At 41.6% G+C, this 26,053-nt stretch overlaps 1 protein-coding gene across 13 annotated transcripts in view; it reads left to right on the forward strand.

Moving 5' to 3' along the window:
- ADGRL3 (adhesion G protein-coupled receptor L3) overlaps window positions 1–26,053 on the forward strand; it is an 842,781-nt gene that overhangs the window by 729,356 nt on the left and 87,372 nt on the right. For all 13 annotated transcript variants that reach the window (XM_039540335.1, XM_039540336.1, XM_039540325.1 and 10 more), the window contains 2 exons: window positions 7,211–7,277; window positions 8,770–8,861. In XM_039540335.1, coding sequence (XP_039396269.1) covers window positions 7,211–7,277; window positions 8,770–8,861 — 159 coding nt within the window. The remainder of the gene's footprint in view (window positions 1–7,210; window positions 7,278–8,769; window positions 8,862–26,053) is intronic.

Below are 26,053 nucleotides of genomic sequence, written 5' to 3' on the forward strand. Positions count from 1 at the left end.
TGTATATTCAAGCCAGAAAAACCTCCTTTCCTTGCTATACCATAATTTTGTCTCGCTATTTAATATACACACACATAAAATATTATGCAAACACTTATAAAGCATAAAGTATTTGTTTATAATCTGTAATTTCAGAGTGGGCAATTTTATCATATTCTAACAGTGGAAAATAAAAACATGCTAGATGTTTTGTATAACTAATATGCTGCATCTGGTTGATGGATGATGATGTATTTTACTGTATAATGTTATTAGAAGAGTAGAACTGATTAGAATTTGTGGTGAACTATATGCCAGGCATACATAATTTAATTGTGAGAAGTTGCTTGCTTTGTGAGACAATCTGCAGAATATATTTCTTGCATCCCCCTATTTGGTATTTGTTTTAAACAGAGCTTATAGAGTTTCTAGCATTATTTAGAAAATGTGTTTTTCTGTCTAGCATTTGGTCACAGTAATCATATGTCTCTGAATGATCAGCTTAGATGCCTAATGTAGGATTTTGTGGTTTGTTTGTTTTTTAATCTGCTGCTAGTATAACACATGCCTAGATTATACTGTCAGAAATGGTCATTTGCTCCTGCTTTATTCCCTTATTCATCATGTGTTGTTTATGGCTTTCCAGAGCATCCCATGCTCTGGTATTCATATTGACATCCTGTGGTAGCTGTTCAATAGTGATACTATTTTAACCTTAATTACATCAGGGGCTGGCATTGACTTTTTAGGAGTAGTTCACACCAGCCAGATTATGAGACCTGGGGCTAATTACTTTGGTTTATGATCTGCAACTAGGCAGCTGCATGTTGATTACCTTAAAAGATTTCCCCATTTGGGCCTGAACGGGGCTATCCATGACAGCCAGCTGAGCAGGATTTAGCCTTGTTTTACCCATCATCCCTAATACACGATATTTAACAGTGCACCTAGATTAACAAAAAAATGTGGGCGTCTCTCCCCTGACTCTGTGTTGTCTCGTATGTAAAGGTGAAATGGATAGAATCCCATTGCAGACAGTGGGTGTGTCTACACTACAGCGAGGAGTGAGCTTCCCAGCGTGGGTAGCCACTCACCCTAGCAGGATTTGCTCAGGGGTGCTAAAAAAAGCAGTGTGGAAGTTGTGGCTCTGGTGGGGACTCAGGCTAGCCACCCAAGTTCAAGCTGATGGGGTTGCAACATCTATACGGTTATTTCTAACGCTCTAGCTCACAGGCATGGTAGGTCATGAACAGTTAGTGCAGGCTAGGTCTCCTCCTTAGCACGGTGAGAAAATTGAAGCTCTTCCAGAGAATTGAAAGCAAACGTCATGAACAACAAACAAATCACCCCCCGGGACTGGTCTCTAGTCTAGCTGCAAAATAAGATCGAGTTTGATGCTGCTGCATCCTTTGTTTTGGCCTCTCTGATGGCCAAATCCTTCCTTCTAGTCCCCAGACCAAGTGTCAAGCTGTGTGCTGGGTGGATCTGTGAAAGGAAGGGGGAATGTTTAAACTGTTTTTTAAAAAACGTTGAAAATAACTTTTCCCTATAATGTAGTGTGAGCAAAATACCTGAGGGTATGCAGGTGGCAGAAAGGTTTGATTGACGCCCATTTTAGATGGTGGCCCCCATCCAGAAAAATATTAATGCATGTGCTTAACTTTGAGCATGTGAGTTGTCTTGTTGAATTCAATGGAATTACTTACATGCGTCAATTTAGGGAGATACTTAAATGTTTTGCTGGATCAGGGCCTTAACTGGCTCTCTTTTGGGACGACCTGCATAACTCACTTAAGTAATGTGGCTAGCCAAACCCAATAACAATGAACTGTCCTATCACCATAACCCCTCATGTATTCTATACTGATGCTCGTTACAGAGCTCACAGAAGAGGAATGAGACATTGAACATCTTAGTATTTTGTATTCAACATACTTGTAGGTAAACTCATCCTGTGGTGAGCCAAGTCCTTTCTGCATCATGCTAGGACTATATGTACCTTTTCTTTTGTTTTGGTTTTGGGATGCGATAAAGCTGGATATCAATTGACAATGATAAAACTATCATAAAGTCACAGCCTCTAGCTTAGTCCTTTTCAGCTTACAGCTACCTATATTTTATGCATCATCATATTGTTGAAAAATAACTGCGAACTACAGGGTATGCCTTTGATAAGGCAGTGCGCTCGGTATAGCTTCAGTTGTTACACTACATGCTCCCTGCTTGCTCAGGCCCCTGGGAGCAATGTGGACACTGAAATGTAGTAAAAAGAGAATGCATATTCCACCCTTCAAAGGCATGTATTCTACATACGTATCCAATTACTGCTACCACACACCGTGATGGAGGCTCTAGAGCTAGATGAAGCAAACTCCCAAACTCCCATGAAGGGTATGATCACTTAGATCTCTTCAAATGTTATGGTCCAATGGCAGCTAATGATTGTTTATTGGTTCCATTTAATGCACACTAGGGATACTTTAGTGTTTGATTTCTCTTCATGCAGAAAACAGAGCAAACCCTTTGTAGCCTTTATTACTTGCAAAAAAGCCTTGGTTGAATATAGCTAACTTGTCACTGTGCGAGGAAGGAAATTAAAAAGTGAAGAAAAGCAATGCCACACAGCACCTTAATAGCACAGCACTGAACGGGTCTGTTCATCTCTTTGGAGAAGAAGGGAATAGTTTTGTTGTTTGTAAAATGTATGGGGCATGCAGCATCCATGGAATGTCAGATCATATGATATGCATTGTGCTAAAAGCAGAAGCATCTCATTTGTTTAATGGCTGTTGGAATATAAACTTGCGTTTTTACAAGTCAGTGTTCAGATTGCAGCTGTGTACCAGGGTCAGAAGTAGTTCCGCAGCCTGAGATTAGCAACTTTTGGAGCTGAGTTGCCTGATTGCTTCCTTGTTTCAAGGAGTTCATTTATTCAGAGTTCATTTATTCAGTTCATTGTGTTTGTGCTTTTGTTTTTAAGGAAAGAAAAGCTCAGTGTGGTACTTGTCTGATTAGCGATTTCCATCTCTGTGAACGAACTGGCAGGATGCCCAAGTTTTGATGTTTTGTTCTTAATTTACATTTTTAATGAGGTCTGACTAAATGGGTTCAAAGTTACATCACTATAAAATGACCACAAAAAGATTGACTTTTTAACCCCCTTATGGATTAGTCATATTACTGCAGAGTTCCATCTTAGTCATTCAAGAGAGCGGCACTTGGTTTCTTAGAAAGAGACCTTTCCATTAGATCAACTGCAAAATTGCAACGCAACCTTTAAGGTTTGCATGGCAAAAAGAACCTTTGCTAACCTTGACAGTCTGCGCTCCAGTCTTGTCTGTGTGGCGTGTAAGCGTGTTAGGGTGGGCACCATCTCCTACTCTGTGTTTGTATATGTCTAGCACAATGGGACCATGGTTTGGCTAGGTGTTATCATAGTGCAAATAGTAAAAAAATATTACACGTGGATCTTGGCCATTCCACAGCCACAGAATTTGCCACAGAATCCACCCCATGATTTAGATTTGTGTGCTGGAATCTGTGCGCCAGATTTTCAAAAGAGCTCAACACTGCACACTTCCCATTGAGCCACTAACAACTTGGCTGCTCACAAAAGAAGTCACTCACTTTGTTCTTCCATTGAGTTCACAGGAACCGTTGTCCTCCTTTTGCAGTGTTGTATTTTTCCCTGTAATGTAAGACAGAGTGGGAAAGGTAAACAGGGGTAGCCTTCTAGCAGTGAAGGAGAAATATGTGCATCAACATGCTTTTCTGGATTATGCAGAATTCAATTGAAAGCCCTGTTTTCATTGCCTGATGGCAGTGCTGATAACTAGAGCTCAGCGAATACAGCAAAACACCACTCTCAAACATTCCTTCAGGTTCTAAACAGCTGTGGGAATCAGCCATCTTCATGCCCCTCATTGTTCACGATCCATGATTAGTCACAGTCCATTGAAGTCAATGGAGCTGTGCTAATTTACACCAGTGGAAAATCTGGCTCTGGGACTGTATCACAGTTTTGCAGGTGAGGCATATAAGCAGGCAGGATGCATGGTTTGCGGGGCTGCCAGTGGGTGGGAAAGGCACAATGCTGGCCTTGAGGAACAGTGTATAGGTCAGAGACCTATGATGAGAGAGTCTGTGGCCAAAAACAGCACCAGCAGCTGTGGCCATATGGCCATCAAGCTAAAAAAGGGAGTTTTGCCACCCTGCTCACCAAGAGCTAGTAAAACTCTTAAGTACTGAAGGAGGAACAATTTGCTTTGCAGTTGTAAATGTGCCATGCTCCCTCCACCTGCTTAGCAGGATTTGCAGAGGCAGTGAGATGTGGTCGTTTTGCCTGCTGACAGATGCTTTCCCTGTTAAATGTATGATACAGTTTGAAATACTTGGAGAATTTTTATTTTAAAATCACAAAAAATACCCTATCCTTAACTGACAATATTGTTATAAGGTACAGCATCAGTGATGGGTTTGGCAGATCCTGTGTTCCTGAGTGAATTTAGAGTCGCAGTGTTATTCTACACTTCCCCAAATAATTACCTGTCAACCAAAAAATGATCATGTAAAATGAACAAAGGGCCAGATCCTTGGCTGGCATAACTCCTTCGACTTCAGCGGGGCTATCTGGTGTAGTCTGACTGGATGGATCCAAAGCTTCTCAAGGTCTTCATCAGCACCCAGTACTTTCTGGTATAGGTTTGCTGTTGCTCCCTCTCCCATTGCCCGCCCCAGTGAAATATGCTTTGAAAGGAAGGATGCTGTTGAGGTTAAGATATTAGACAAGGATTCATGAGTTCAGTTCCTGCTTCTGCCAACACACCTGCTCTGAGACCTTGTACAAATCATTTTGTGTCTCTTTGCCTCAGTTCCCCATCTGTAAAATATGGGTAATAATACTAGCTTTGTCTGTCTAGTCAGTTTCGACTGTAAGGTCTCCAGAACTGGGTCTGCCTGTGTGTTTATACAGCACCTAGCATGGTGGGGCCTGATCTCTGCTAGAGGCTCTGGAAGCTACGGCAATACATGTAATAATACATTTTAAAACAAAAAGAGTTGGAAATCACTCGTACTCAGCTACTGCCAGACACACCTAAAGCAGTTTTAATGTCAACTAAGGCAGCAGAAACCCAGAACTCCTGTCTCAATATTAAGAAAGCCTTTTCAGTGTGTCTCTCACATTCAGATTTTGATGAATGGCTTCAGTTCCAATTCAGGAGTTAGATCCTAAGTAGCAACTCTTTTTTAATCTCTCCGCACTCTAGTTTCGGTTTTGCATAGCCATTCAGACCCCAAGGCCGCATCTGCACTACACACTGCTGGCAGTGTGTAGGGTATGTGTAGCTACCCGCCGCAGTGACAAGAGGCCTGTGTCCATGTTGCGACATGTAGCTACACATGCCACTGAAAGGCTCTGGCAGGGGGGAAGCAGTGGAAAAAGGCTTCAGCATCAGACTGCTGCCAGAGCCTTTCACTGCTTCCAGAGTCTTTCCCGGTAGAGGGGAAAGGTTCCAGGAGCAGGAGCTGGTGGAGTCTTTCCCCCACTGTCGGACCCTTTCCCTGTGCCAGAGACTTTTCCAGCTAGGCTCCACAGAGCAGAGGCAGCAGGACACTGCACTGCCAAAAATAGTAGTGTAGGAAGGGAGGCACTGCTTGGGTGAGTAGAGAGCCGTATAAAGTATGTACTTGTGGACATACCCTCCCTCTTCAGTCGTGCCTCACAGCCTGTGCTGCTATTTATACCCATGCTATGGAGCTACCCACATATGTACCCTGCATGCAGCCCAAAGAAGCCAGCAGCGGAGAGGTGCCGTAGGTTGGTAAAGTTGAGAACACACCTGAATTTTCTACAGTTTTGAAATTTGATGGTTTAATTTTTGATTTTGTGAATCCTACAGATCTTCAGTGTAGAAAGAGATGATTGTTTTCACCGTAGCATTTCAATTCTAGGCTTTGACTCCTTCTCTGGATCGGCTGGCACAGACCCCTGTGCTCATTGGCTTAATCTGCACAAGGGAGATTTAGGCTTGATAAAAGCTAACTATAGAAACGAAGGAAGTATTGGAAGACGTCACCAAGCGAAGTTGCGGAACAGGTTTTTAAAAGCAGATTAGACAAACACCTGTGAGGTATGGTCCAAGTTGACTTGGCCCTTCCTTGGTGCAAGATGATGGGTGAAATGACTTCTGGAGGTTCCTTGCAGTCCTATGTTTCTTGGATTCCTTGTGGAGTTCAGTTGAGTTGACTAGGACCCAACCAGACCCAAGGATCAGAACTGCTGTCTTACACTATATACTCTCAGGATAAATTGATATGCACAATTGTAGTCACTGTATTTAATTAGGAAATCCACTTAATTTCAAGGGTAAAAGTATTTTTTTACAATTTAGTAGTTTTCCCCTTATAAGCACAACTTTAATGAGTAACATCACAAACACGACAAGACATTATTATTTTAAACATCATATGTAGCTTCCTCAGAATTTATATTCATCCGTCTTGTAACTAGTCACTTCCATTTTATCTTCCTGTCATCTTGAATGAACTAGGAATGGAAATATAATTTCCCAGGGGCCTTAAAAATTGGGGAAGCATTAAGTGCAGCTGAAATTAAGTGATTAATAATTTAGTTTTAGGTCATGAATCAGCTTTATGTGATACTGAAGATCATTTGCAACCTTAGAAACACTAGTGGCAACAATGCACTCAGGAGGTTCAGGGCGGTAAAACCTCTAAGGTGAGGCTACTGAATCTAATCAATCTAATCGTCAATCCTCTAGTACCAAAATGTATTTCCTTTTTGCACCAAATTTCCTCAGATCTTCTTGACAGAAAAACGTCAGCTCGTTTGACAGTTGACTGGCAGGTTATGTTGCATCATAATTGGGGAGAAGCTAAGAGATTTAATGGCTGCTCATAGTTCCTCCTCCCCCCCACACACACTTTTTTTTTTAATATAAGGTTTTCTATGACAGATGCAAAAGGCCTTAGCAACTAGGCCCTGTGCCTTTCCCCCCTGCTTCCTCCAGAGGTAATTATCTTCCTCCATCAATAGCACTGTCAGAAATTGGTCACATAATTCAGCATTTAAATGAACAAGCAATGTAATATTTCCTGTCTCCCAGTGGAATGGTTTGCGGCTCACATTCTTCTCTGTCACTCGCTCACTCTTAATGTATGTCCTGCGCTCAGTCCTTGAATGCCTTCTATCCCCTGTGTTTCATTACAGATGTTGGCTCAGACTTGACACCTACTTCATTTGGAGCTTTATAGGACCGGCGACCTTGATAATTATGGTAAGAACTCCTAATTAACTACTCCATCTCCCAGGTCAAGAAATAAAACTTTCACTCTATATCTTGAATTTACATAGATTAATTTGGGAAAAGCATGTTCTTATCTGACCCCACCTAACACAAGCAATTAGACACTCATTATAAGAGACTCCTTGCATTCGGAAATACTTGATCAAAACCTGTTGGAGAAAGGAAAGTATGTTTCACTATGAACTTGTGCTGTGGAAACTTGTTCAGAATAGTCTCTTGCAAAGCTTGTTTTATGTTATCAGACGTTTAGAAGCGATGGTCTCTATTTTGACATCACTGTATGCTCATCTCTTTGAATTCCAGAGTGAAGCAATACATCATTTATGCACAAAGGGAAATCTGAAATAGGAGTGAAGTCAAAAATGGAAAAGATTTTTTTTCTCTCTCTTTAGAAGTTAAAACAAAATAAGCGTAACTTCATTCACAGTTAACACATTTTGTCACCATATCAGATAACATAGCAAGAAGGTAAAGAACCAAACTTTAGAGACAGCTGGAGTTTACTCATACTGAAATCACTGCAATAAGGCTTACATAAATCATGCTTTGTTTTAAATATAAAGTAGTTCAGCCAACAGAGCAAGGAATGAGCATACTCATTTCAATGCAGACGTTGTAGTTGGTTCTCATTTCAATCCAGAGTGTTTCATTAGCCATCCAGATTGAGGCCTGTGCTACTTGCTAAATCTATAGTGACTATCATATGTCAAACACAAAAACAGCCCAGTTGTGTGCAAATCAGGGGATCGTGCTGTTTGAAGGATGTAGTGGCTTGCGTGTGTTATACGTTTCTGTACAGAACCATTAATCTATATTTTTATTAAATACATTTATAAAAGGCCTCTCTCTCTGTGTGTGATTGCTGCCTCTAGTCTGGGTCTTTGGTAACTCATTTCCAGTCACTGGGAGCCTCTCTAGCATAGAGCTAGTGAATCACAATCTATCTTTTACAGCATAGACCAACCTCCTTTTCCCAGTCACTACTTGTAGTGTCTCTTTAACACTCGCTTGCCCATGCATCTCCCAAGTTACGCTGTATTTGAAAATGTATACTCACTCCTACCCTGGGTGAGGGCAGGCCTTGTGTTCCTTTCCATGGGAGCAGGTGAATGGTTTGTCATCAGTATGCACCGCATAGCCGCAGAAGAGCAGTTACAGCAAACATTTTTTTAATTTTCCATTACATCACTTGAAACACTGCTGTTGGTGTAAAGGCTGGCTTCATCCAGCACCACAGCTTTGTGGAAGGAACTCTATTGTATTGCTGCTCTCTCATTCGGCAAGCTGCCTTGCCTTTATAGAATACTAGGCAATCATCTATGATTTAGTCTCTATAAAACTGTAGTGAGAACTAATTTCCCAGAGCAACTCATCTGTTACAAAGAAAAGACTCACTTCCCTCTCCTCCAGTTCTGCCGTGTAACACAACCTTTTTTTTTCCCTTCTTTTTTTTTTATTCCAGCTTAATGTAATCTTCCTGGGGATTGCTCTCTATAAAATGTTCCATCATACTGCCATCCTGAAACCTGAATCTGGCTGTCTCGACAATATCAAGTAAGTGGCTTTTTCCCCCCTTCTCTCTCTCTTTTGCTGTTTATAGCTCCTTTACTCTTTGAACAGAGTATATTGTAACTAACCCTCCTGACAGAAATGACAAGAAGGGGTGATGCGTTGTCCTTATCTCATGTGATCCTGTTTTTGACTGCAGAAGTGGTTTATTATGAGCAGGAACAGGTGGATGAGGATGAAGGCCTGTCTTTAAAGGGTCCCGGTATTAGAGTGTATTTAAGATGAGTGGTGGCAGTTTTCATTCAGTTTTGCATAGCACAGTTGTGTGTGCCCGTACTGAAAAAGACAATGGCCAGGTTCTTTAAAGTAAGATGGAACTGCAGCTAATGTAAGAGGGAATTACAGTTTGGCAATTACCATTTTAGTACTGTGCAGAAAAGGAGTGGAAGTGTGGATTGCTATTACTTCTCCCTGCTTTGAGTGCCACGGCCTACTTCTGATTGGTTTCTCTCTGCAGTAGATTTATCGGCTCATATTCTGCCCTCAGTCCAAACCTAAAGTAACCCATATGGCTTTAGTGGCGCTGCTCCAGATTTACACTGGAGTTCCTAAGATCAAATTTTTGTGCTCTCTGCACAGCACATATATTGTTCTTTACTTTGGTGAGCATCCAAGGCACGGCATCATATGGTCTAGCTATTGATTGAATAGAATATTAATGCCTGGCAGTGCCTGCCTGTGACAATGCCTATGGCTTTAATTGCATGCTTTACAAATGCAAGTGAGATTTCAGGTGGCAGTGTGTGATAGGGTGTGGAGTCAGCTAATTAATAAGACCATCTAATGAACTTTGTGAGGAGGAAATGGTCAGCCTCAGCACTTTATTGTGCATAGAGCAAAGCAGAACAATATCTGACTCCGCTAAAGGGCTCTCTCATCCCCGCTTTGACAGGTGGGAGGAGGGAGAGGACAGGAAGGGAACTCATTATATAATGACTGAAGAGCACGTTTCTCCAAGAGGTTATTGTTGTTGTGGCTGTATCTGCTCTCGCAGATGGTGCTTTCCTTTAAACTAGGTCAGGCCTCGCCATGAAATTCTCAAGCTGGACAGGGGTTTGAAGTGCCCCAGCAGTGCCCCCAGCACAGCTTTCCGAGTCCAAAGACCGGCTCTTTGTAGCAGGGGCAGGCGTGGCGAAGGGCAGCGCCGAGAGCCGCTGGAAATTGCAGAAGGGGAGCGGAAGCTTTGCAGAGTGCTCCTCACCCTTCCCCACAAGCTGCCAGTGACCCCGGAGATGTAGGGGTTCCTGGTAATTCTGCAGGGGTGGTGCAATAGAGCAGCGACACTAGGCATTAACATCCAATCCGCAGAGGAGGGGAGTGGAGCGGAGCGGCGCTTCGCCATCGACCAAGTAGCATGGCCACAGAGGCATCTCTGCTGGGGAGTGAGGAGGGGGGAGCCTAGGCTGACAGATGAAGAGCAGGGCATTCCCCAGGGTTGAGTCTAAGGGCTTGTCGGAGCTACGTGTGCTTTGCCAGCATAGCTATACTGGTGTAAGGAGATCAGCGGTGCCGGGAGAAGGATTTTGTTTCTGGTGTCACTGTGCCTACACTAGGGCTTTTACTGGCATAGCCACGGCTGCTACTGTGTGCGATTTTTTTCACATTGCTAGCCGACAGCTATGTAGCGTAGACTAAGCCTAAGGTTCCCTGTGTTTTGTCTGGCTCTGTGCCGTTAATCCCCCAGTCCCTGCCCCTTTTCCCCCTCAACCAGCTCCCTTCCCCAAGGGAATAATAGGTTGGGTCTTGTATCCCTTCAACCTCACACTGTATTTTTTCTTGTCGTTTTTTCCTTTCAGTTTTTTCCCATGATGCCCCATCTCTCTTGTACATCACCTACCCATGCTGAACTTCATTTCAGGGTCAGCAGTACATGTCTCTCTGCTGGGTTTATTTCATTTTCTTTTAATACAGTTGGCGCTTCCTTAGATGTCCTGGGCAATTAGAATTATCTCTTTGAGCAAAGCCTATTTTTTTCCATATTCTCAGCCACTGCTTTCCAGCTCAGATGGAAAATCTCTGGAATAAGAGAAGAGTTTATTGGAAAAGGGAGCTTCCTTTGACAAAGCGTGGCAGCCTAAACATCACTTGTCCATAGAAGAGGTTGTGGGTGCGGGGAAATGGCTGAGCTCTCTAAGATCCCCCTTTCAGCCCCTTCTCATGAGCTCCTCAATGCAGGACAGTTCCCAATGGCTGGGGGAAGGTGGGAGCAGACTGTGGAGCTACCAGATCCACCAGTTTGGGCTCCTCTTTGCTTGCGAAAGCAGAGGAGTATATGGCGCCCCTGGCAAAGCGAGGTATTGTGGCATGGGGAACTTGGATGTACAGGTGATAACGCGACAAAGAAGCTTGCAAAGTTTGATTTTATGGGTGGTACCATGTTCAGTGACACTTTATTGGCACGACAAGTGTTGCCAAAGCCACTATAAGAGAGAGCCACTCTGTTCAGGTGTGTGACAAGTTACAACACACCTTCCCCACCCCCACCTCCCTGGAACATGGTTATATCCTGTGTTTCAGCTGTGATCCCTTTTGGCCGTGTGTCATTACTGTCCATTCTTGATCTGGTGGCAGGCTGCTAGGCAGCACAATGCCCCCGCTTCCGTCAGCAGTATTTCAGACTCTTGGCTATATTAGGTACTAGGAACAATCAGTCCACTTTAAGAGTGTAGATGATCCAAAGCTCAAGTCAGTGGCAGTCTTCCCATTCATTTCAGTGAGCTAGGGATCAGATCTTAAATCAACAATACATTTAATAACACTCAGGACTAGCAATTTTACTACTCATATTATATCAGCTGTGTAGACCTGCTGTCTGAGAAGAATTTTTTCAAGGTCACCTGGCCAGAAAGCTCAGAACTGTTCTAAATTAAAATAATAACAATAATAATAATAGTAATAATAATAAATTAATATCATAATTAAGGCAAAGATATCAGTAATCTACTGAGTTATCTTTGCTTGTGCTAATCTCTAATACCTTTGTTAAAATGCCAGGCATTTATATTACAGGTTATGTCAATTACAGTGTCATTGTGAAATATTTTATAGGTTCTTTGGCAGATGAGTGTCTATTCCTGATTTGACTAAATTAAAATGCTTTGAAAACACAAGCAATACAAATGTTTTAAAACACCTTACTAATATTTTTCCAAACCTGTTGCTTCATTACCAGTAACATTCTTTGTTTTAAAATATGTGAAAGACATAAACTCAATCTATTTAATTTACCAGAGAAAAGGTTAAGAGGTTACTTGATCATGTTCTGTAAGTACCTATCTGTAATTAGAAATTATATTCAGGCTAGAAATAGATGCAGATTTATAACACTGGAGGTAATTAACTATTGGAATATCTTATCTAGAGAGATGGTAGATTCTCCAACACTTGAAGTCTTTAAATCAAGTTTGGTTGTTTCTTTCTGAAAGATATGCTCTAGCTCTACTACAAAATATGTGCTTCATTCAGCAATCACTGAGTGAAATATTATGGCCTAAATTATACTGGAGCTAATCAGAATGGTCCTTTTTTGTCTTAAATCTATGAAAACAAGATCTATGAGGTTCCAAAAAATTCAGCTGACCTCTGTGAGCCCTTAGTGTGGTTCCAAAATGTTAAATCTCTGATGAGTATTATTTTTATTTTGTTTATTTTTTGTAAACAAACAAGACCTTTTGTATGAAGAGCTTGGCTGTGATACTTGTGTGACAGTTTTACAGCATTAGGGGAACTGAATGGAAGTTTGTTCTCCCACTTCATTTCCCGTTGCTGTTCTGCATTAAGCAATGGCGAAGTTCTCGCAACATAAATCCTCAGGCAACTTGACAACTACAAAATATTCAAATCCCTGTGGCGATGTAAAAATAAAAGCTGTGAAATATTTGAATAGGCAATTAATAAGCACCTTGGCAATCTGGTGCTTGCTTATGTCGCTTTAAGGTTGGAAATACATTATGAAACATAGAAAATGGATAGCCAAATAACTCCACTTAAACGAATCAACTTGATAAGCCCTGGGATGTCCCCAGGGGTACCATGAATTACTGTGCCAACAGAAGAGCCATTGAAAGGGCAGCGTCTGAGCCAGGTGCTGTATGGATGAAGGATTTCTGCAAAGTTGTAAAAATACATATCCTGAGCCTTAGACCATGAGGTACAGTCACTTTATTATTGGGCTAACGTGGCAGAATCTGAACGTCCAGCAGTTTAACACTCACCATCCATGAGTTATGCTCAAAGAGTCAAGGAAACACCTTGACATTTAGATGGATCAGAAGCTGCCTCATTCTCACCCGTGTTCCCTTTTCCAGGTTGACAGACAGTTTTCAGAAAGATAAATCTATGCTCTGTTAGTTTGTAGCTTTAGGTCTGTGTATAAAGCCTTCCCCTGATCTCTGTTCACTTGCTTGTTCTTCGACTGTGTTCGACTGTGTTCTCATTGGAACAGGGAGCGTGCTCCTTAAGTGTTAGGAAAGAGTCCAGCACAGAGTGTGTGCTACCAGTAATAAATAAGTCCAGCGTTCTATCTTGGCTCTTCAGGCACGTAGTTTAGTATGGAGAGGTAGCCGCCTTTCCATGGTCTAGACCAGACTTGATCTGCCCTGTAATTCCAAATAAAAAGTTTTCATCTTGTATGGGAAAATGTATGATCTCATGGAGAACCCATAAGCACTGCAGGGCAGGGCCAGGGTCTACTTCTGTGGGTGAAATCCTGACTCTGCTGATGTCCATGGCAGAACTCCTATTGACTTCGATAGAGCCAGGGTTCACCCTCCTAGCACAACAGGCCTTAGCTGAGCATCTGGGCACCATCATGATGTACGTATTAAATAATTATAACTAACAAGTTTGTAGCTGGGGTCTTTTGATAAAGCTGGCTTTAACTGCCTTTTCCCCTCCTCAGTAAGTTTAAAAAAAAAACAAACCCTCTTTGTGTTTTCAAATATTTAGGGTTCAGACTCAGTGAAAACTATGATTGTTTCTGAAGGTTTTAAATTAATGGAATATTATGAAATGTAATAAAGAAATAAAATGGCTCCATCTTGGAATCGTCTCACATCTATTTGTCTTTCATGAAATTCCAGCCAAGAATGGGTTTTGCCGACTAGCCCTCTTCACTGCAACATTCTCACTCTTGAAGTTATTTAAGCCATATGCAGTGCTGCCAGTAAGAACTACCATAACAAATGTTCTGTAGGTGCCGATCGCTAAATTATTAGGTAGAGCGGTAGGTAGATTAGACAGTTGTGGCCATAAACTTGTGCCCCCAAAATTACTGCCATTGAAAAGTATGCAGGAGTCGCAACAGGCAGAGGAAAGAAAAAGTCAGCTGAGAATGTCTCGACTAGTTCTGTCAGGGCGAAATTCACCTCTGTGCAATGGGCCTGTTTTGGGGGCTTAAGTGGGCTTGAGTAGTGCATAGACCTTGTGCATGAGAATTAAATTAATTCTCAGGGACCAAAGCAAAGGACCTAGCAATGGTGAATTGCTGGTATACACTGCTCTGTCATAGATGAGTGTCGGCCACCGCCTTTCCAAACTCACTGGGATAGTGTATTGCCTGTAGATGGATGGATCTTCCAGTCTGGGGATTGTGGCAGCATGAGGAGTGCCCAGCTGGTGAAAAGCCGATCTATCCTCCTCTTATGCCATGCCCACACTCCCACAGCCTCTAGCATGGAGAGTAGAGAGGATGGTCTGGAACAACATTGCATTCCAGAGATCTCCAGCTAGGAGATGATCCCTGGCAGGGAGGTATTACCAAATGGAACGCTTTAGAGCAGCTCTGACGCGACTCTAACGTCGATTGAACCAGTGCAGAGCCAGCCATGGAATCAGGGAGCCACAGTTAGCCCCTGAGCAGTTGTCCCATTATGCCCACTGGATGCTGGGCACAAGAGAAAATGTGGCCCAGATTTTCAGGGGCCTGGTACACATGTGTATTGTTTAATACTCACATGAATCCAGAATGCCTTATAGACCAAAGGACTGCATATTGTTGTGCAGTTAGGCCCTGATCCAGCAAGGTGCTTTAGCACATGGGTAGTCTCACTGATTTCAATGGAACCACCTAGAGTATTGGTATTTTACTGGACTGGGGCCTTGATGCATTCTCTTCTCTGCTGGCCTTTGCAAACACTGTAAACTGCCCAGGCTTGTTCAAGTTTTCAGACATTTTCCTATTTGTTTAATATCTGTTCTTTGTGAAAAAGTGTTACTGCAGAATCTTATTTCCTATGTTCCCCGCCCCCCAATGGCTGTATCACAATTACATTAGGTCGATAAGAGGCATGCTCCTTAATCAGAAACTATTTAAATAATGGTTATTCTGATCACAGGACTGTTAGAAGTGGAGGGTGCTTATGTTCTTCCCCTGGGATTGCTTTCCTCATCCTACTGCCATTTGAATTACTTTGTTTGCAGTCTAGTGTCATTGGGAATTATGTATGACATCATTTTGGGGCCGTTACAGTAACCAAAACTGATCCTATTATGAAAGAATTGGCTCCAGGGATGGAATGATTATTTGATTAATAAAAGGCAGATTTTGTAATTAGATTGAAAGAATTCCTCAATGGGATTGGACACCTGCTGTACCTAAAGTTATGCAGGAATCTAAATGTGCTTCCGAATGGCTGGAGGGGAGGGAGTGAAGCATGCTTCATCATACCAGAAAACGAGAGCCCATAAGTCATGCATTCTATTTCTTTTAAGCATTTTCTTTGAAATCTCAGTGTCCCCCCAGCACGCCCCCACACTTTTAATTGTCCTGCTCTCTATCTGTGGTTAGGTTTGCTAGCATTCCATTTAGCCAAACTGCTGTCACTGACATTTTTCCATGGTGCAGTATGTGGCTGTGAGTTTTATTTTATTTATTTTGGAAGGGGGAAATGTATTCTTTTATAGCCAAGTGCAATTACAAACCCATGAAAAACGAAGCCGTGTATTGGGAGTTTTCAATTTGTTTGAACTCTCCTTCCCTTTTTCCACACATTTTGCACCACTGTCATTTTATAGACATAGTATACAAAACCTGTCTCAATGTTTGCTTTAAAGTCAGCTGGATGCCCTTTAAAAGGTAATTAGAGTGGGCCTTCGCAAAGAATAATAAGTAGGACTGGAGAGTTGTGTTCAATGAAAATGTCCATCAAAGGAAATCTAGGCACATACAAAAAGCATCCTCCAAGGATTTTATTTTCCATTATGTTAGTTATTGGTACTCAAACTTTCCACTTGTTGGTTAGTTCAGTTTTTAAAAGGGACCTCAAGATAGTTTTATCCCAGCAATAAATCCTTTTACCTGCATTTTATTTTTGTTGTGGCTTGCTTGCTCTGTGTCAGCCTGCTAGCATCCCTCTTTCTTTAGCAATACAACAACCACTGAATTAACAAACTGAGGTTCCATTGGATCATTATTTATTCTATTTGTGCTATTTTCTAAGCGAGAAAGAATGATGTTAGTTCCTGAGGCCTCCATTCAGGAAAGCATATGCTTAAATCCCATTGAAATCAATACTTAAATGCTTCCCTGAATCGAGACCCTAAGGGCCTGAACCTACACAACAGTGAGCCCTCTTATAATAATCGGGCCTACAAATTTGTGATAATTGTAAAAAAATTAAGGAATCAAAATTGGTGTGTCAAATATTAGGCCTAATTGGTGGACAAAATAATGAAGGGTAGCCTGTTCCACCCACCATTCCCTTTGTGGGTCCTTCAAGAAAGAGCTTTTTTTGGAGGGAGGGGGAAATAAAAAAATAGGGAACAAAAGATGGATGCTACTGGTAAAGCAAGTTTCACCATCATGGCTGCTACCTTCATCATCTCCTGGGATCTCAGGCCTTCATCATCTTCATCCTAAAAAATGTCCTAACGAAACCAAGCCAAAGAAATGTACCTGAATAACATCGCCACTTCTCCCAGTCCAGCCAAATCCCAAATATCAACTAAGATCAAATCAAATCAGACTTCAACCACAGCTTCATCCCAGCTCAATTAATTTCTTTTCTTTTCCCCGAAAGGACAGTTGTTACTACTTTTGATGCCCTCTAAGAGACGATCAAAGAGGGGCTTTTCCTTCTAAAACTCTCTCCAGCTAAAGCGAAAAGAAACAAAAAAGTAGTTAAAATGAAAGTCTTATTTAATAACATTTCAAAGGTTTTAACTGTTTTTCCTTCTTTTCTTTTTCTTCCATACACTTTTTTTAAAACATTAATGATGTTTGCCATAGTACTAAGTAGGCTGAAGTCTCTATATATCAAACCCAGACCTTGTTTAACACTGTTTAGTGTTAAGCAGTAACTGAGTTAGGTTAACACCTTTGGCCCATTTATTCCATCCAAGTTAATACAACAGTGCATCCAATGAGATGATGAACATCATCAGTTCCCATTGAATTCCACAGGAGTTGAGGATGGATTGAGCACTAAAGTTTTACAGACAAAAAAAATAGTCCTTTAAATATTTAATTTAAGGGAAACCCATTTCTCTCAGCCACCTACAATAATTATTTTCACACTCTTTTGTCCCACAACGAAAAGCCATATTTCTCATCTCGGAATTGTCATTTGAAGAGACACGTCCGGCAGCCTGGTGAGCTGTAATAGATTCTGTCACATAAAACAAAATGTGATTGGCGGTTGGGGAGAGTGGCTGTTTGTCTGTTTCCATAGGAGGGTACCAAGAGCAATGTTAAACTCAGCCAACTTTCTAGGCTGTGGCACTCATTGCTTGGGAAGGAAAACCTGGCCCCCATATTCTCTGGTTTTTGGCACCCAGTTTTAGAAAACTCTGGCCTAATTTTCAGAAGTGCTGATAACCCACAACTCCAGCTGAAGCTCCTGGCAAATTTCACTCTTGTCAGCTTTCCTGGGATGTGTTGAGTCCTTGTGGTTTAATCAAGTGTCTCGCAATAGTTAATCTTTTTCTTAAAGCCCCAGCTCCTGGAGTCATGTGCTTATGTGGGAATTGCAATAATTCATTTAAAAATAAGTTTCTAGTCTCCCATATTTGCAGAAAATATGCTTGGAAATGTGGGTCCTAAAGGCTCAACGATAAGAGGCAAAGAAATGAACCACCATTTCTTATTGTTTAAAAAATCTCTTGATTTTTTTTAAAGCCTCTCCTTTGTCTTTTGCAGGGTCTGATTTATGATATTTTAACATTAGGGATAGTCCAGACTGTACTTCTGAAAATCACATTCTGGTGTGTAAATTTGGGCACTCAGAAACAAAGCCACTAAAAATGAGAAGCCGCTTTGAAAAAGTGCCCGTTTAACTTTGCTAGCCATTTTCATGTCCTGTTCTCCATTGATTGCCAAGGCAGCAACAGCTTGTGATTAACTCATGAGTCTGTAAATGGCACATCAATTCATATTACTACAGCCATGGGAAACAACTTCTTTTGAAATTAACTGATCCAACCAAAATACAGTAACCCAAATCCTGGAATGTGTTGAGCACCTGCAACTGCCATTGAAGTCAGCGCATTTCATCGATGCTGTATTATATATGGTGTAGGTGTAATATATGCTCATTTTCATATTTTAGTTATGCATCATATTTAAAGACGCAGTGTGAGTAGTTCAGTCCCCAAAATTAGGAGTTTTTTTGAAGTACCTAGAAAACCTTTAAAACATTGGTTTTATTAAATGAAATGAAATTGAAAAGAAAAATTAATGAAATTTAAAAAGAAAAATAAATATTCATCTACAGAAATGTTTAATAAAATCTATGCTCAGACACAGCATCATGCAAAACAGAAAGTGAAACTAACTGATCCAATCTGATTGAAATGCGAGAAAGTAAACAAATTGCTTTCAGAGCAGTGAAAAGTAAGTTAGATTTTAATAGTTTAAGATTCCTTCCACTTTAATCATAAGGAGATTAGGTCAGTAACGTTGGTAAGGATTTTTTTTAATGACTTTTATGTTGAGTGTCATTTTACCAAAGCCAGATTAATTTTTCAGTAGTATAGTTGTCGTTTTGAAATCAAATGAAAATACAAAGATAATAAAGATCACATTTTAGATCTGTATATTAAATCTTTGTTAATTTCTGTAGCAATTTGTATTATCATCTGAAGACACAATTTTTAGAAATGGTTAATGATGCTGCAGGCTCTGGAAGTACATATTGTACCAGCTTCAGATGGGGACTCATCTTGCAGAATAGAAACATTTTAATCCTTCATTACTTCTGCACTGACAGTTGCCTATAAACATGCAGTGATCGTGCTGAATAACTTGCTGCCTGAGGGCTCCATCGTACAGGCTGCTGAAGGCTGGGGAGAAAAGTGCAGAGAACCAAAGTATTCATGCTCAGAGTCTGCTCAGCCCAGCACCAGAGCTGATAGGCTTGGTTGTAAGGCCCAGTCCAGCAAGGTATTCAGCACCCCTCAATTCCTGTCAGTGGGGAGTCGCGGACGATCACTAAGGATCGGGCCCATTATTCCGAGACCTGTGCACAGTGCTAAATAATGGGAGATTTTGTGCGCCCACACTGAGCCCTGCTGAGCCTTCGGGAAGTGAGTGCGATGGGGATGATCCAGGGATTAGTGATGATGTGCAAGCCAGTGAATGGAAATGCAGTAGTAGAAGTGACTATTTCTATTGCCCTGAACCCCGAAGCCCTTCTGATGAATTCGTAATAATTTGTAATGAATTAACTCAAATAGTCAGAGGTATTGATAACAGTTATAGTTAGGATTTCCATTTACTTCTACTCACCAGGAGGAGAGGCTATTCGAGCACATCATTGAGAAGGAAGAGTGAGCGCAGGGCCAGCCACCGGCACAGCAGTGCTTCTAATTCTGTCCTTCCCAGACTGTGTAAGAGTCTAACCAGCCAGTTTGGACTAATTATCGTCCTTTTGAAACTACAGGTTCAAATCACATTTCCTCCAGTGCTTCCTTCCAAAGTAGATAGAGGCACATGAGAACCTACACTGGGGAAAGATATCTCATACTAAGGAACAAATACATACGAGAGCCATAACATAGCATAAGCTTCAGCTAGACCAATTCAGACTGGAAATAAAGTGGAAATGTTTAGCAGTGAGGGCAGTTAGCTAGTGGAGCAGCTTCCCAAGGGACATGGGGGATTCTGTGTCACTTCGAAATTTTACAGAAAGTTCCAGCTTCACTTGGAAAATGTTCCAGTGTCTAGGGGTACGTCCACATGGCAAAAAAAAACGAACCCACCCACAGCAGCGAGTCTCAGAGCCTGGACCTACAGACTTGGGCTCAGTGGCCATGTAGCTATAGATGTTCCAGCTCGTGCTGGAGCCTGGGATCTGAAATGTGTGTGTGGGGGAGGGGGAGTGTTTCACAGCTTGAGCTCAGCCCAAGGTGGAACACCTAAATGGCTATTTTTAGCGCCATAGCACAAGCCCGAGTCGTAAACTCAGGCTCTGAGACTCACCTTGGTTTTTGCCATGTAAACAGACCCTAAGTGATTTAACTGCTTTTGAAAATGGGTCTTAGCTCCTATGTCACTTACCCCTCATCAGGGGTGATATTATTCACTTAGTTTAACCACATACTGTTTGGCTAGATGATGAAGTTACTGGGTGAGGGTCTCTGGTCCGTATGGTGCAGGAGGTCAGACTGGGTGATCCTAACGTTTTCTTATGGCCCTATAATTTATAATGCATGTTGGCACAGTGCTCTCACAAGCTTAGCAGTCAGCTTACTACACATTTTTGAACCTTACCAAAAGCACCAAAGCACCATGCTCAACAGCCCTATGGATGGCTCAGTACTCCTGTCACGCAACCCACATCTGCATCCCCACACGATCACATTTCTAATACGCAAAACCCGAAGAAATACACTCATCTGCTGCACATACACAAAATTAAGTGCTTACAAGAGTCCTACCAAGCAAACATGCTACATATTCTATTTTGTAATCGTGTGCAGAGTTTGCAAACACCTTAAAGGAAAATTGCTAATATTTGATGTCATTGAAATGAAAAACCACCTGGGATTGCATTTTTATGTGCGTTTTTGTCCAGATGGTCACATTGATTGCAACATCATCTTTTGTCCATTCCCATTGGACACAGTTTTAGGTTTTTTATGGAATGTTTTTACTAATAATAGATTATCAGTTGTTGTTGTTTTTTGCTTGTTTAGCTATCATTTTCATGATGGCTTACATTAGTGTTGAATGGCAATAGGAAGTGCTAATCTTTTCACTGACAGGTGTCTTCCTTCCAGAATAAAAAACAATCAATAATTATCGATTGAGAGAGTGTCCTGGAAGATATTAAATACTCAAGGTTTTGCTATGAAATCATTCATCACGATTATTGTTTTAAAAATTCACAGATTTAGTATTTTATCTGCAAAGCCCTGCTTGAAAAATGCAAATGTGGACAAAGTCTTTATTAAATCTGCATCAAGTGGAAAAATCAGATACATGGTTATACTTTACTGTGTTTTGAATAATTATGGCACGTCTTTGCAAAGTTAGAAGGAAGGAAATAAACAGGGTAAGCAATTTTGAGGGCAATTAATTGCTTACAGAAATTAGATGATCTTAACAAAATTGCTCTTTTCAATTACAATAATTAAGAACAAATCTCAGAAAACAGGCCAGATCTTTCGCAACAACCTCCTGTTGAAACAAAAGGGAATAAGAGGTCTGATGTTATAAGATATAACCAGGCAAATGATGCAGAAATTCCAAGTCCTGTGCCTGAATGACCTAAGAAGGTGTCCTAGAGTGGTGGATATTAACTGGGTGAGATCTGCAGGACTGTGTAAGGGAGTTAGGAGTCCTACTCCCATTGAAAGTCAATGGGAATTGAGTGTATGATAACAACAGGCACTTTTGAGGAGCCTGCCCTCAAGTGACTTGATCCTGTTTGCGGCTCTGCACAGACATCTGCATGGGTTCAAATTACAGGTGGGCAAGCATAAAACGATTCTGATCAGCACTCAAAAGCTCATAGCTGTGTTTCCCCATTGTCCCACACCTTTGTGTCCTCACTGACACTAGTGTGACACAGCTCTCCCATTCTGATGTGGTCATGACATGCACCCACCTGGCGATCAGTGTGCACTGGTATAGGTGACTGCCTCAGGTGTGGAGGACTGATGAACTGGGCCCCAGATCCTTGCCCCGCATTTACCTGAATTATCCACAGCTTATTTTGCTCCTCCTGTAGGGCCACTCTCTCTTCCCCTCGCAGGCTCCTTGACCTCTCTTCCCTCCTACCTGAGATACATTCTTCACAGTGCAAGGAGCCTGCTACCCAATTTAAACATCTTCAATGACTGGGTAGATAGCCCACTCACCATTGTAGCGATTTGGCAGCAGCTGGCTAGCCTGTTGTATCTTCTGGGAACAAGGCTGATGGGCCAATTACCCCACAATATACCCAGAGGGATCTCTGAAAAGCAGGCAATCTAATTTTTCTCTTTTTCTTTTATGTGCAGTAGGATCTTGAACTCTCGTCTGGGCCTTCCTGCTGATTCTGGCTATGTTAATCCAGTAAAAGCTATTCCACAGAGGCAATGCTTAATTTGTGCCAGGGTTTGCCATAAATTACTGCATCAGTTACGAATGTAAAAAAAATTGCTTGAGCCCCGGCACCTCTTCCCTTCCAAATGTAGCATTGCAGAGATGTCACCCTAAGGGCAGCACCTGAGAACATGGATTTTGGCCTGGCTTCTTGCAGTTCAGTGGCAGCCAATGAGAGTTCTTTTAATCATCAGAATGGGGAAGCCGAGAAAGCATTAAGGGGCTAGGAGAAAACAGGGGAAAAGAGAGAAAATCTTGTTGATGATTGTGACAGTGTAGTAGCTGAAAAATGAGACTGGTGAAACTGTTTCATGAAAATCCAGGTGATGCATATTAGTGGTCTAAGAAATTTGATTAGAAAATGTGGCTTCATGCCAGCCAGTCATGTTGGATCTTTGTCACAAAATGTGAAGCCAAATCCTTTAAGTAGTCCCTTATTGCTGGCTATTGATTTTTCAGAATGAAGACACTCCTTCACTAATTAGCAATGAACACATTTGTTTTATGCCAGGAGCTACTTCAAGTCACTTATGGTAGCTTTTCAGAAGTTGGCTCAATCAATTATTGCTAACCCTAAAACTGAAGAAAAAAACCACACGCACCATATCCCATGGCAGATATGAATGGAAAAGAAGATCACATTGTGTTTTTAGTCCTTCTAGAGGAATTCCCATCTCCAGGGAAGATGAAGATGAAAATGAATTATGCACATTTATTTCAAATTATTTTTGAGGTGCACGTATAACCTCTCTTTTTTTCAGAGCATTGATCACCCATAGAAGCCAAGTAAGGTTCTGCTACTTTGGGCTCATTTCTGCCATATTTGCTCAGCAGACTACTTATGCTCATAGTGACTACCCATATGAGTAAGGATTTGGGTATCAGCACCCTTTGTCCACATGTTTATCAAGCCTGAACCTTTTATTGGTCTCAGGAATAAGAGGAAACACTTTGAAATGTCATAGGTATTTTTAATTAGTGGTACCTATGATTAAACCATCAAGTGTCTAGCTGCATGTTGTTGGTTATTTATGTCTTACTTTAATGGGCTGCTTTCAGTTCAGAGTTGGCTGAAAAGTTAGATTTTGTAAAAAAACAAAACAAAAAACTTACCTTATATCACATGAGGCCAACAGAAATAATTCCAATTTAAAAAAAAAATACAGACTTACTTCATTTGTTTTTGTCCCAGCTGCAAAAAATACAAGCAAACAGTATAAATAGTTAAAGTAATTGAATTTCAAAAGTTTGTTCAAATTTTAATATTCTAGGTTGCTAGTAGCACATACATGAGGAAGTTTGTTTGTCTACAGGATATTACTTTGAAGTTGTCGATGTCCCTTTGAAGTTTACGACCGTGCGGTTCACTTGCATGCTCACATTTCTGGTCATTCCGTCTAAAAAATACTGACTGTGATTTTAAAAAGAGCCTAAGTCAATATGGTTTGTGCTCCTAAGTTACATAAGTGCTTCAGGAAATCCCACATAGAGCAGAAATAGAAGGGGTCAGGCAACTGGAGATGAAAATGATTAGAACCATAGGCTCTAATTAGGAGGGAGGGATAGCTCAGTGGTTTGAGCATCTGCCTTTTAAACCCAGGATTGTGAGCTCAATCCCTGAGGGGGTCACTTAAAGATCTGGGGCAAAAATCAGTACCTGGTCTTGCTAGTGAAGGCAGGGGGCTGGACTCAATAACCTTTTGGGGTCCCTTCCAGTTCTATGGGATAGGTATATCTCCATATATTGATTTCTGAGTGAACTAGTGACTGGAAAGGTTGGCACTGTTTATTTAAGGGAGAGGATGAATGAGAGGATCCTCATCCACGGGGAGGGGCCCTAGGCACTATGGTAATACGTGACAAAGAGTCCTGTGGCACCTTATAGACTAACAGACGTATTGGAGCAGGAATTTTCGTGGACCCACTTCCTCAGACACATGTGGTGGAAATTTCCAGGGGCAGGTATAAATATGCAGGCAAGAATCAGTCTAAAGATAACGAACTCAATCAGGGAGGATGAGCCCTTCTTCTAGCAGTTGAGGTGTGACCACCAAGGGAGGAGAAACTGCTTTTGTAGTTGGCTAGCCATTCACAGGCTTTGTTTAATCCTGAGCTGATCGTGTCAAATTTGCAGATGAACTGAAGCTCAGCAGCTTCTCTTTGGAGTCTGGTCCTGAAGTTTTTTTGCTGCAGGGTGGCTACCTTTAAAAAATTTGACACCATCCGCTCAGGATTAAACAAAGACTGTGAATGGCTAGCCAGCTACAAAAGCAGTTTCTCCTCTCTTGGTGTTCACACCTCAACTGTTAGAAGAGGGCCTCATCCTCCCTATTGAACTAACCTCGTTATCTCCAGCCTGATTCTTGCCTGCATATTTATACCTGCCTCTGGAAATTTCCAGCTCATGCATCTGACGAAGTGGGTATTCACCCACAAAAGCTCATGCTCCAATACGTCTGTTAGTCTATAAGGTGCCACGGGAATCTTTGCTGCTTTCTAAAGAAGCTGCCCAAATGCCTTACTAAGACTACTTAAAATCAAACCAGCACACAGCCAATATTCATAACTTCGAATATAAAAATGATCCATGCATACAAATAGGATGAATAGATTCAATAGATCACAGCCTTTGCAGAGATATGTTACATGGCATATGTAGCATAAAACATATTCCAGTTATGTCAGATATACATTCACAAGCATATTTCCATAAAGCCTTATGGGGTGCAACGTCACACAGTGTGTGTGTGTGTGTGTGTGTGTGTAATAATATATATAATTAATAATAGGGGAGATGTTAGAAGTTGTGATGCTTTTCAGGGTACTCATGACTCAGTCACGTTTTTACTCTCCCCCTCCCCCCCCCGGCCTTCTGTGAGTGGCAAAATGCTTGTACTTAACTGGGTGTCAGTTCCCTGACACCATCAGCCCGTTACCCACCTAAGCAATCTCCTCTGGGTTATGCCAGCCCTTATGTTGCCTTGCAGGTTAACAGTTGGTGTGCCCCAGTCCCCAACCCCCTTTGAAGTATTCCTCTGTACCCAGCCCCTTCTCCGTTGCACACTCAGAGAGATACCAGGACTACTGTCCCCAGGAGAAGAGTGTGCACACCTGCTTATATGGTTCAACTCAGGAGCAGCACCTAGCTTAATCTCACAGCTCTGAGATATATTTACAGTGAAAACAACAATACATTTATTAGCAAAGGTTCAAGAGGCACGAAATGTTGAGAGAGGATAACGAAAACAAAAGGTTACATATAAAACAAAATCATAACATGATTTCTGGAGACTAAACGTAACAAGCTAACCTTCGGTCTAGAGAAGTTTACCTCCCTCAGATGTCTTCTGCAGCATTTTCAGCCAAGCCTGGTTGTGATCTCTTTTTCATGAATATAACTGCTCTGCCTGATTACTTCTTAAGGGAAGGATAAAGGGGTGTCTTCCTGGCCTTTTCCCTATATCCCCCAAAGTTCAGTGGTTGTACCCAGAGTCAGGATAACCTCCTGTAGCTTATTCTCCAGTGTGTTGCCTCCCTATTGACTTCACTCTCCCCTCCCCATTGACTTTGTGTGTAAATGAGGTTTCCACTGTGTTGGCTTAACAGCTTTTGTTTGGCAGAAAACCTTCTCTGTCAACTGTGCCTTAATACA

Source organism: Mauremys reevesii, linkage group 5 (assembly GCF_016161935.1).
Source record: "Mauremys reevesii isolate NIE-2019 linkage group 5, ASM1616193v1, whole genome shotgun sequence".
NCBI classification, from domain to species: Eukaryota; Metazoa; Chordata; order Testudines; family Geoemydidae; genus Mauremys; species Mauremys reevesii.